The sequence below is a fragment of the Cucurbita moschata genome, unplaced genomic scaffold (genome assembly GCF_002738365.1).
Source record: "Cucurbita moschata cultivar Rifu unplaced genomic scaffold, Cmos_1.0 Cmo_Scf00020, whole genome shotgun sequence".
Classification (NCBI taxonomy): Eukaryota; Viridiplantae; Streptophyta; class Magnoliopsida; order Cucurbitales; family Cucurbitaceae; genus Cucurbita; species Cucurbita moschata.
Genome location: NW_019268536.1, coordinates 2,445,516 through 2,453,955, shown reverse-complemented (window position 1 = coordinate 2,453,955; position 8,440 = coordinate 2,445,516). Strand labels below are relative to the sequence as shown.

The 8,440-nt window shown below is 38.6% G+C and overlaps 2 protein-coding genes across 6 annotated transcripts; both read left to right on the top strand.

Moving 5' to 3' along the window:
* The first annotated feature begins 1,413 nt into the window (after positions 1 to 1,413).
* Positions 1,414 to 5,598, top strand: LOC111457576 (26.5 kDa heat shock protein, mitochondrial). 4 transcript variants are annotated; one of them, XR_002712962.1, is made up of 3 exons: positions 1,414 to 1,610; positions 1,714 to 1,814; positions 2,191 to 2,508. XR_002712962.1 is itself a non-coding variant. In XM_023099863.1 (3 exons), exon 3 carries the CDS (start codon positions 4,691 to 4,693, stop codon positions 5,498 to 5,500), a length of 810 nt encoding a protein of 269 aa, XP_022955631.1. In that variant the 5' UTR covers positions 1,457 to 1,610; positions 1,714 to 1,814; positions 4,677 to 4,690; the 3' UTR covers positions 5,501 to 5,598. The 4 variants fall into 4 exon arrangements, 2 of the variants coding, with proteins under 2 accessions (XP_022955631.1, XP_022955630.1); XR_002712961.1 differs by lacking the exon at positions 2,191 to 2,508 and adding an exon at positions 3,456 to 3,769 and having other exon boundaries at positions 1,420 to 1,610; XM_023099863.1 differs by lacking the exon at positions 2,191 to 2,508 and adding an exon at positions 4,677 to 5,598 and having other exon boundaries at positions 1,457 to 1,610.
* A 159-nt stretch (positions 5,599 to 5,757) lies between these two features.
* On the top strand, positions 5,758 to 7,711 carry LOC111457575 (methyl-CpG-binding domain-containing protein 11-like). 2 transcript variants are annotated; one of them, XM_023099861.1, is made up of 3 exons: positions 5,758 to 6,038; positions 6,138 to 6,270; positions 6,532 to 7,711. In XM_023099861.1, the coding sequence occupies exons 2-3, from the start codon at positions 6,172 to 6,174 to the stop codon at positions 7,453 to 7,455; spliced, it is 1,023 nt and encodes a 340-aa protein (XP_022955629.1). In that variant the 5' UTR covers positions 5,758 to 6,038; positions 6,138 to 6,171; the 3' UTR covers positions 7,456 to 7,711. The 2 variants fall into 2 exon arrangements, with proteins under 2 accessions (XP_022955629.1, XP_022955628.1); XM_023099860.1 differs by having other exon boundaries at positions 5,758 to 6,270.
* The last annotated feature ends 729 nt before the right edge of the window (positions 7,712 to 8,440 follow it).

The following is an 8,440-nucleotide window of genomic DNA, read 5'->3' as shown; positions in this document are numbered from 1 at the left end:
TTTTTTTTTTTTTTTTTTTTTCTTTTCATTTTAGTAAAAATCATAATGAAATTATGATAATTTCATTTTTCTCTCCGACATAGGATAAGTTTTGTCGTATGGTTACGATATCAATATCGATGTTATTTTCGATAGGAGAATAGCTTAACAATTAAAATCTATATTGATCGACCTGCAACCAATAAAACATGGACCAATGTTCAATTTTCATGATAACTTAAAGAGGTAGATTTTTGCATTCTTAACAATTTTGAAAAGAAAAAAAAAAAAGGTTAAAAGGCTTTTTGTTGATTAAGTCATTGGTGTGTTTTGATTTGTTCATCGACTTGGGAGGTGGAAACAGTAAGAATTTTGACAAGTCATTGGAACTCAAGCAATGGTGTGTGACTATTTAGTCATGATTTACTTTTTCAGTCATAAACGTGTACATTTGCGTTTTTTTCTTTCTATCGATTTTGGTTGCATGAGTGTGTGCTAGTTAGCTCATAGTCAAGCTTATGGAATATGATAACGGTGCTCACCCAATGGGTCCATGTGCATGTACACAAGTCATGTGTCGAGAACTACTATGCATCTAATTATACATAAATTTGAAAGTAGAGTTGCTTGCATTTGTTAACCTGAACAAATTGAACAGTGAAGTTACGTATTGAATATTTTTAATATATATATATTTTTTAACGTTTATTTTTGATAAAGACAAATGATCTATAGTCACGTGAGTTAATTAAATGATACAAAAATAAGTCCGCAATGGATCCCATCAAGATTTTAACAATATGAAGTTATAAATTTACAATTGACCAGGTGAAAAATTCCATCACTTTTTTACTCCAAAAGCTATTCCATTCCAACCAAAAGTAATTCTTTGGATTAAATGTATCCACTTTACAATATTAAAAAAAAAAAAAAGAATAATTACAAGGAAGAATCCTATAGCCAAATAATGGGTAATATTTTAATTAATTTAATTAAATTGTTCGAACAAAATTAAAGTAATTTTTATGGACCATGAACTATGATGACACGTTTACTCATGTTAAATGAATATGTACTTATTTTCGTATGGTCCTCTAGAAGATGTAGACTTCATACTTTAGCTATGAATCGAGAATCATGTTTCACGTAGAACTCTTTTATTGCTTGCTCACGCAAATAAATTGAAGCTTTGAAGGATGACTCATAAATATATTCAAAATATGAGATTGTTTTTTTATTTTCTTTTAGGTTTCATCAACATTCGTGTCTCTGTTACAATACAACGACGAAATGAAATGATTATGAGATTGGCTAATTTATATTCATCCACGTAATACTTGATTTTTATAATGGACAAACATAATAAAATCAAATAATAATAATAATAGTTGATCTCTAATAAGCTTTTAATCAAACGATGGTTAGGAAAATTTCTAAAAAATTAGTGATAAACTGAAGTTAAGTACTTCGAATATTTACGGAGGGAACCTATTCTATGTTTCCACCAATTTCCTGTTAACCAGAGAAGAAGAAAGGGGGGAGGTAAAGCTGAGCTTGTGAATCATCGAAGAGGGCATTTTGGATTTCAGGGAGCAGGAGAGAGGCGACCCGTGATATTGTTGTTCATTCAGGTCGACCACTTTTTTCCTCGAAAGTTTCAATTTCTGTAGATTTCTTAAATTTGCTTTTGTTTCAGCTTTTATGTTTACACCCGTGAATCTTTTTGATTTCTAGAGGCGATTTCTCTGATATTTTCTTCCTGGAATCGGGTTTGGTGCTCTGTGGATCCGTTCTGTTCTTCTGGGTTTGCTTTATATACGTTGCCCTAACATGGGGTAAGTTCTTTTTTGCTGTTTTGGATTTTGAATTTATTTGATTGATGTGATTGTGTGTGACATTGTTCTGTGTGTGAAATGGGTTATTGGCTCTGTGTTTGGTTGCCTAGAAAATTTGGCAAAATGAAAGGAGGGGTTCTTAATCATCGAACCATTTCTTCTGCTTTAATGTTCATTTGTTTTGCTTTTAATGGTGTTGTTGATAGCTTGGAAATTCAAAGATCCTAGAAATGTGAATAACTATTTAATGAGCATCATGGGAAGATTTCTTTCATGCCTTTTCTTTTTCCCCTTTTGATTTTTTTTTTTTCTCTTGTTTACTATGATTTTGAACCATGATGTGGCTGATTCTAATGAGTATTTTGATGAACTGTAGTTTGTAATAGAGCATTGGATGCATTGAAAATCATATCAAGTCTAAGCTTGCTACTGTAGTAGTTCGCGGATCTTGTAACATATTTTGAAATCTTGACTGCACACGATGTGAGATCCCACATTGGTTGGGGAGGAGAATGAAGCATTCTTCATAAAGGTGTGAAAACCTCTCCTTAACAGATACGTTTTAAAAACCTTGAGGGGAAGATGGAAAGAGAGAATCCAAAGAGGACAATATCTGATAGTGGTGGGCTTAGGATGTTATAAATGGTATAAGAGCCACACACCGGGCATTGTGCCAGTGAGAAGGCTGAGCCTCGAAGGAGGGTGGACACAGGGCGGCGTTCCAACAAGGACGCTGGTCCTGAAGGGGGTGGATTGGGGGGTCCCACATCGATTGAAGAAAGGAACGAGTGCCAGTGAGGATGCTGGGCCCTGAAAGGGGGTGGATTATTGTGATATCCCACAACGGTTGGGGAGGAGAACAAAACATTTTTTATAAGGGTGTGAAACCTCTCTCTAGCAGACACGTTTTAAAAATCTCGAGGGAAAGTCCAAAGAGGACAAGGTGGGCTTGGGCTTAGGCTATCACACGACATGGACAAGTCAAAGGAGGCTATTCATCAGTTAAATCCAACCAATTACAGGGGGACTCTAGCGAAGCTAATGTTCCCACTGCATTTGTAAATCATGGTAAGTTCTCATTTGTGCTATGAACTTCTGCAGCTTCGCTTGATTAACTTGTGTTGCCATAGCTTTAAAGGCACCAAGAGCGAAGGCTCCAACTTCATTTTCTATCCTTAAACGCCAAGTCTAAATCCAGGTCTAGTTTGTTAGGATCATTTAAAGCAACCATATTGAAATATCTAAAGGAAATTATAATAATATCAATAGCCTTTCGAGATGGTTATCTCTTTCCACAATGCATCCACTGTAGAATGATTCTACATGATTGTGTAACCCCCAAACTCTCCAACTTTCTCTATTTATAAACCAACCCCACCCCAAAAAACTACCAAAAATTACCATTTCAAATATGAACTATGTACTACTAATAAGGGATAAAAGGATAAAGAAGGTCTAGTCCATGTCCCGTTTCAAGTGACTAGTTTCTTGTCGTTCATATAGATGAATAGCTGGTTCTAAGACTAGACAGCAAATAAGCTAGTTTAGTTCCGTGCATAAGAAGTTTACAGTTTAGGAGAGTTTCTATGTTCAAGAATATCGTAATGTCATCTGTTTGTGGTTTGACAGTTTTAGTTGTAGGTCTTCTTTCTCTGGAATCAGACTAGACAGCATTGGGTGCAGAGCAAAGAGTCCAACAACAAAGAACAATTGATTGGAGAACCCAAATTCAAGTAGGTTTGGTCACTGTTCTTCTCCATAACCGAAATTGTTTTATAGTCATAAATTCTTCTGGAAAATTTTGACTTCTAGTTATAAAGCTGTAATAAGATTATATGATGGTTTTGTTCTAATCTGGCCATGATTTCACATCCCTATCCACATCCTAGATCACTTGGTGTAAGTGTCGCCATATGGAACCGATAAGCTTTATTGCTGATCAATTTTTCATATTAGTCGTGCCTTTTTCTCTAACGGGGTCTAACCTTGAAATCTACATTCAATGGTTGATTTTCTTAAAGATATTTGAAGGTTAAGTTAGGCTTGGGAAACCCTCTGATTTGCTGAATTACAACTATTGCATGAACAGGTACAATTGCTAAATTGGCAACTTGGCCAATACCCAAAATGTAGCTTTTTAGACAGAAGGAAAAAACAGAACATTAATCCATTTTAGCGTTCTGTTTGTTGTACTGGGCGTTCTTCCTTTGGGTAATTTTTATCTAGTTCTTGTCTGAAACTTGAGTGCTTTTGGAGTGTGGAACAAAAAATTCTTTATAAGGGTATGAAAATCTATTTCTAATAGATACGTTTTAAAAATCTTGAGGAGAATCTTGAAAGGAAAAAATCTAAAGAGGACATTATTCGTTAGCGGTAGACTTGGGCTGTTACAAATGGTATCAAAGCCAAACATTGGGCGGTGTGCCACAAGGACGTTGGGCTTTAAAGAGGAGTGGATTGTGAGATCTCACATCGATTGTAGAGAGGAACGAGTGCCAGCGAGGATGCTGGGCTCCGAAGGAAGATGGATTATGAGATGGGAACCAAACCTTTTTTATAAAAATGTGGAATGTTCTCCCGAACACCAACAACGTTTGCATGATCCAATCTTGATAAATAATAGTCAGATTGATTGCATGATCCAATCTTGATAAATAATAGTCAGATTGATTGGTACTCTTAAACTTGCAATTACAAATATGCGGGTAGAAATTTGAAATTTTGGGCCATAAGTAAAATAGTTGATGCTTTAGGCTCTGTTGGTAGCCATATGGAAATGTGGTTGGATTGGATTGAACCCTTTGTTCTCTGTGTTGATGGTATATTTGAGAAACAACTGGAAGCTGTATGAAACATGCACAGGACAGGACCGACACATGTTTTCTCCATGGACTAGCACCTGCCAGAAACTCCAACGACACTTCTGGACTCACCTTTCAGATTCTCCCCCCTCCCCTCATGTCTTTATTATATCTTCTTCCGCCACCATCTTTACACCAAAACACATTACCAACAGAGCCCACTCCACTTCTCTATTTGAATACTCATTCCCCATGGCCCTGACTCGCTTGGCTCTGAAGAATTTGCAGCAAAGGGCGCTTGTTTCCTCCTCTGCTGATGCTCTGCTCCACAGGCAAACAGAGGCCCTGATCAGAAGGTTCTGCGATCAGAGCTCAGAAGGCAATCCCAAAGAAGTGGCCATTAATAATGAAGACAAAAACACCAAAATGGTCCCGAAAGGGGAAGGCAAGAGGTGGGTATTATGGAAGAAGAATGGGAGAGAATTTGATGTGGGGAATTCACTGATGCAAGCGGCTGAGAACATAAACAGGGTATTGAAAAGCTTGAACTTGAGGCGTCCATGGTGGGTCTCCGGTGGGCATGTGAAAGAGCAAGAAGAGTGGTACAAGCTGAGGGTGGAGATGCCTGGGATTAGGAAGGAAGACGTGAAGGTGAGGGTGGAGGGTCGGATTCTGAGCATCAGAGGGGAGCACAGTGAAGAAGACGAAGAAGAAGAAAGTGGGTGGAGGGGGGGGAGATATGGGTACTATGAGAGCACGGTGATGCTGCCGGAGGACGCGGTGGCGGATGAGATCAAGGCGGAGCTGAAAGATGGGGTGTTGACCATCACCATTCCAAGGACTGAGATGCCCCCAAAGGATGTTAAAGAGATCACCGTCGTGTAATTTTGATCAGTAAAAAAATAAAAAAATAGAAGTCTGAAAGTAATTCCAATTAAAGCAGTTAAAACTGTTTCTTTTTACCAAGAAAGAAACTTGAAACCTATGCCAACACCACATTACATAAATTACACGACACCGACAGATTCGGACGTGAAACCCCACATTTCAATTCCCTTAAGAGTACGGCAATCCAGAGCCTTTCACGTCCGGATGAACAGGTGGCTCCACGACGGTCACCAGAACAAAGTGCGGGAAAACAAGAATTTCTTCCCATTTTAAAATTTTTTTATGGATAATGAAGAAATAAAAAAAAAAAAAAAGGAATTTCGGAATCTCTGGATTTTGTTTGCCCGCCTTGATGGCCGAGAAAGAAATAAAGATGGGATTTTTAAGCTCCACCCAGAAACAACTTACCCTGTTGCTGAGTTCAGTCCAAACCCTTGTAATCGCTTCTCTGATCTCGACACGTGGTGAAGATCAAAGGATTTGAGGATCATCCCTCATCTGATTGGACAAAATGCAGATGGGTTTTGGTGTGAAGGTAGTTTTAGCAATGCCCTTTTGGATTTTAGGACTAACCACCAAAGAAGAACACACTCCTCAACGGTTTATGTGTTCTATTTTGGCCACACAAGAACAGAAACTGAAAAGAAACGAGAGATTCAGAGGGAGCTATGATGGTGGAAAATGAAGCTCAAACTCAAGCTGCAGCAGCCATGGATGAAGAAGCCATTTCTGTGGAGCTTCCTGCCCCAGCTACCTGGAAGAAACTGGTCTCTCTTTCTTTCTCTAAAAGTTTGAACTTTTTACTCAATTTAGGTCTTTTTTTTGCAAGAGTTAAACTCTTTTTCGTTTAAGATTGATGTTCTTGTTTCTGGGTCTTGTGAATTTCTTCTCAATATTCTCTTTTCGTGGTCAAGTTTGTGTTTTTTTGGCTTTGGAACTCTGTTTTAGTTCTAGGGCTTGTTTGGAGAACTGTTAGGGTATAATTCTTTTGAGCACTTCTTGAATTGTTGGTTATTTTGCTTGTCTAGTTCATACCCAACAAGGCAGGTACACCTAGGAAGAGTGAAATTGTATTCATTGCTCCAACTGGTGAAGAATTTAGTAGCAGAAAACTGCTAGAGCAGTACTTAAAATTGCATTCTGATGCTCCTGCGATATCCGAGTTCGATTGGAGCACGGGTGAGGCACCTAGAAGATCTGCAAGAATTAGTGAGAAGGTCAAGGCGACTCCGCCGAAAGAGGAGCCTCCGAAGAAACGGAGTCGAAAATCTTCTGGTTCTAAGAAAGACTATAAGGAGGAAGCCATTGCAGCTCCCTTAGTTCTTGAAGAAATTGAAATGATTGATGTAGAGGGGAATGAGAAGGATAAAGACGGTTCTGATACTCGTCGAGCTGATAATGGAGATAACCCGAAAGACGAACCGAAGGAAAGTGAAAAAGGAGATGCTGATCCAGACATAAGGAGTAAAGATGAGAGGGGTTGTGATGCTGGTGAAGGTGAAAAGCAAGATCAAAATGAAAGTTCCGATGTAGTTGTTAACTCTGAATTTGTCGGTATCGACGAAACGAATGAAAACGGTGGCGAAACGAACGGTCAAGATGCGATTCAAGTGGAAACTGAGGGATTGGAAGAAGCTGAAAATCAAGGAAATGAAGTAGCAGAAATAGTCATACCTACTGCATACTTTGTTGCTGTTGCTAGTGAGGTTAACCAATGCATAAATGAAAACGAAAACGAAAACGAAAACGATCCTGGCGATGTCGCCGTTCAACAAGCGAACGGAGTCATGGAGGGAGTTAAACAGAATGATCAGAACGAAACTGCAGCCACACCAGACAATGTGACTAAGGGTAATGAAGATGTTTCAACAAATGGTGCAAAATGTAACGTTGAGGCCGAGGACCGAAGCGTTGAACACGATAACTTGATGAAAGAAAATGGTAAGCTTTAACTAGGACGATCGATGGATCGATGCAGTGCATATCACAACTATCTGCTGACTTTTTGGCGGTCTCGACGACTCGATCTTTGTAACAAGCGTTTACGCTCTCCCATGGTGACGGTAGCTTTAGTTTTCGTATGTATTTACCGAAAAGAGAACTTGTAGTTGTTAGATTTAGATATTAGAATCTGTAGCTTTTGTTCTTTTTTCTCACCAGACTTCTTTTGACTGTAGAATGTTAATGTTCATCGGCCTTCTAATTTAACATTGGGTAAGACGTTTCACATCTTTATAAGGAATGTTTTGTACCCCTCTCCGACCGACGTGGGATCTCACAATCCACCCTCTTTTGGGGGCTAGCGTCCTCGCTAGCACATCACCCCATGTCTGGTTCTGATATCATTTCTAACCCCATGTCTGGTTCTGATATCATTTCTAACTCCATGTCTGGCTCTGATATCATTTCTAACAGCCAAAGCCCATTATTAGCAAATATTCTTCGTTTTGGCTTATTACATATTGCCATCGACCTCAAGATTTTAAAATGCATATGTTAAGGAAAGGTTTACACACCCTTATAAGCAATGTTTTGTTTTCCTCTCCATCCTACGTGGGATCTCACAATCCATCTCTTTTGGGGGCCCAACATCCTCGCTGGCACATCACCCAGTGTCTAGATCTAATACCATGTATAACAACCCAAGCCCAATGCTAGCAAATATTGTCCATTTTGGACCGTTATATCACCGTCAGCCTCACAGTTTTAAAACACGTCCATTAGGGAAAAGTTTCCACACCCTTATAAGAAAATGCTTCGTTTCTCTGTCCAACCGACGTGTAATCTCACATATTCTAGTCTCAACAATTTTCATAGTATGTTAAAGATTCTGCAGTGTAAATGATTGTTTTGATTAGAATTCAGATATTGCCCCATCATTCTTTTCTTTTCCTCGAAAAACTTTAAGCATCACACTGAAATGAAACAGTTTCAAAG

What these genes read in the sequence shown, in the direction of transcription:
- LOC111457575 (XM_023099861.1), top strand. Translation starts at nt 6,172, where the DNA reads ATGATGGTGGAAAATGAAGCTCAAACTCAAGCTGCAGCAGCCATGGAT. An exon ending in CAGCTACCTGGAAGAAACTG is followed by an intron (nt 6,271 to 6,531) that starts GTCTCTCTTTCT and finishes TTGCTTGTCTAG; the next exon opens with TTCATACCCAACAAGGCAGG.
- LOC111457576 (XM_023099862.1), top strand. Translation starts at nt 4,631, where the DNA reads ATGGTATATTTGAGAAACAACTGGAAGCTGTATGAAACATGCACAGGA.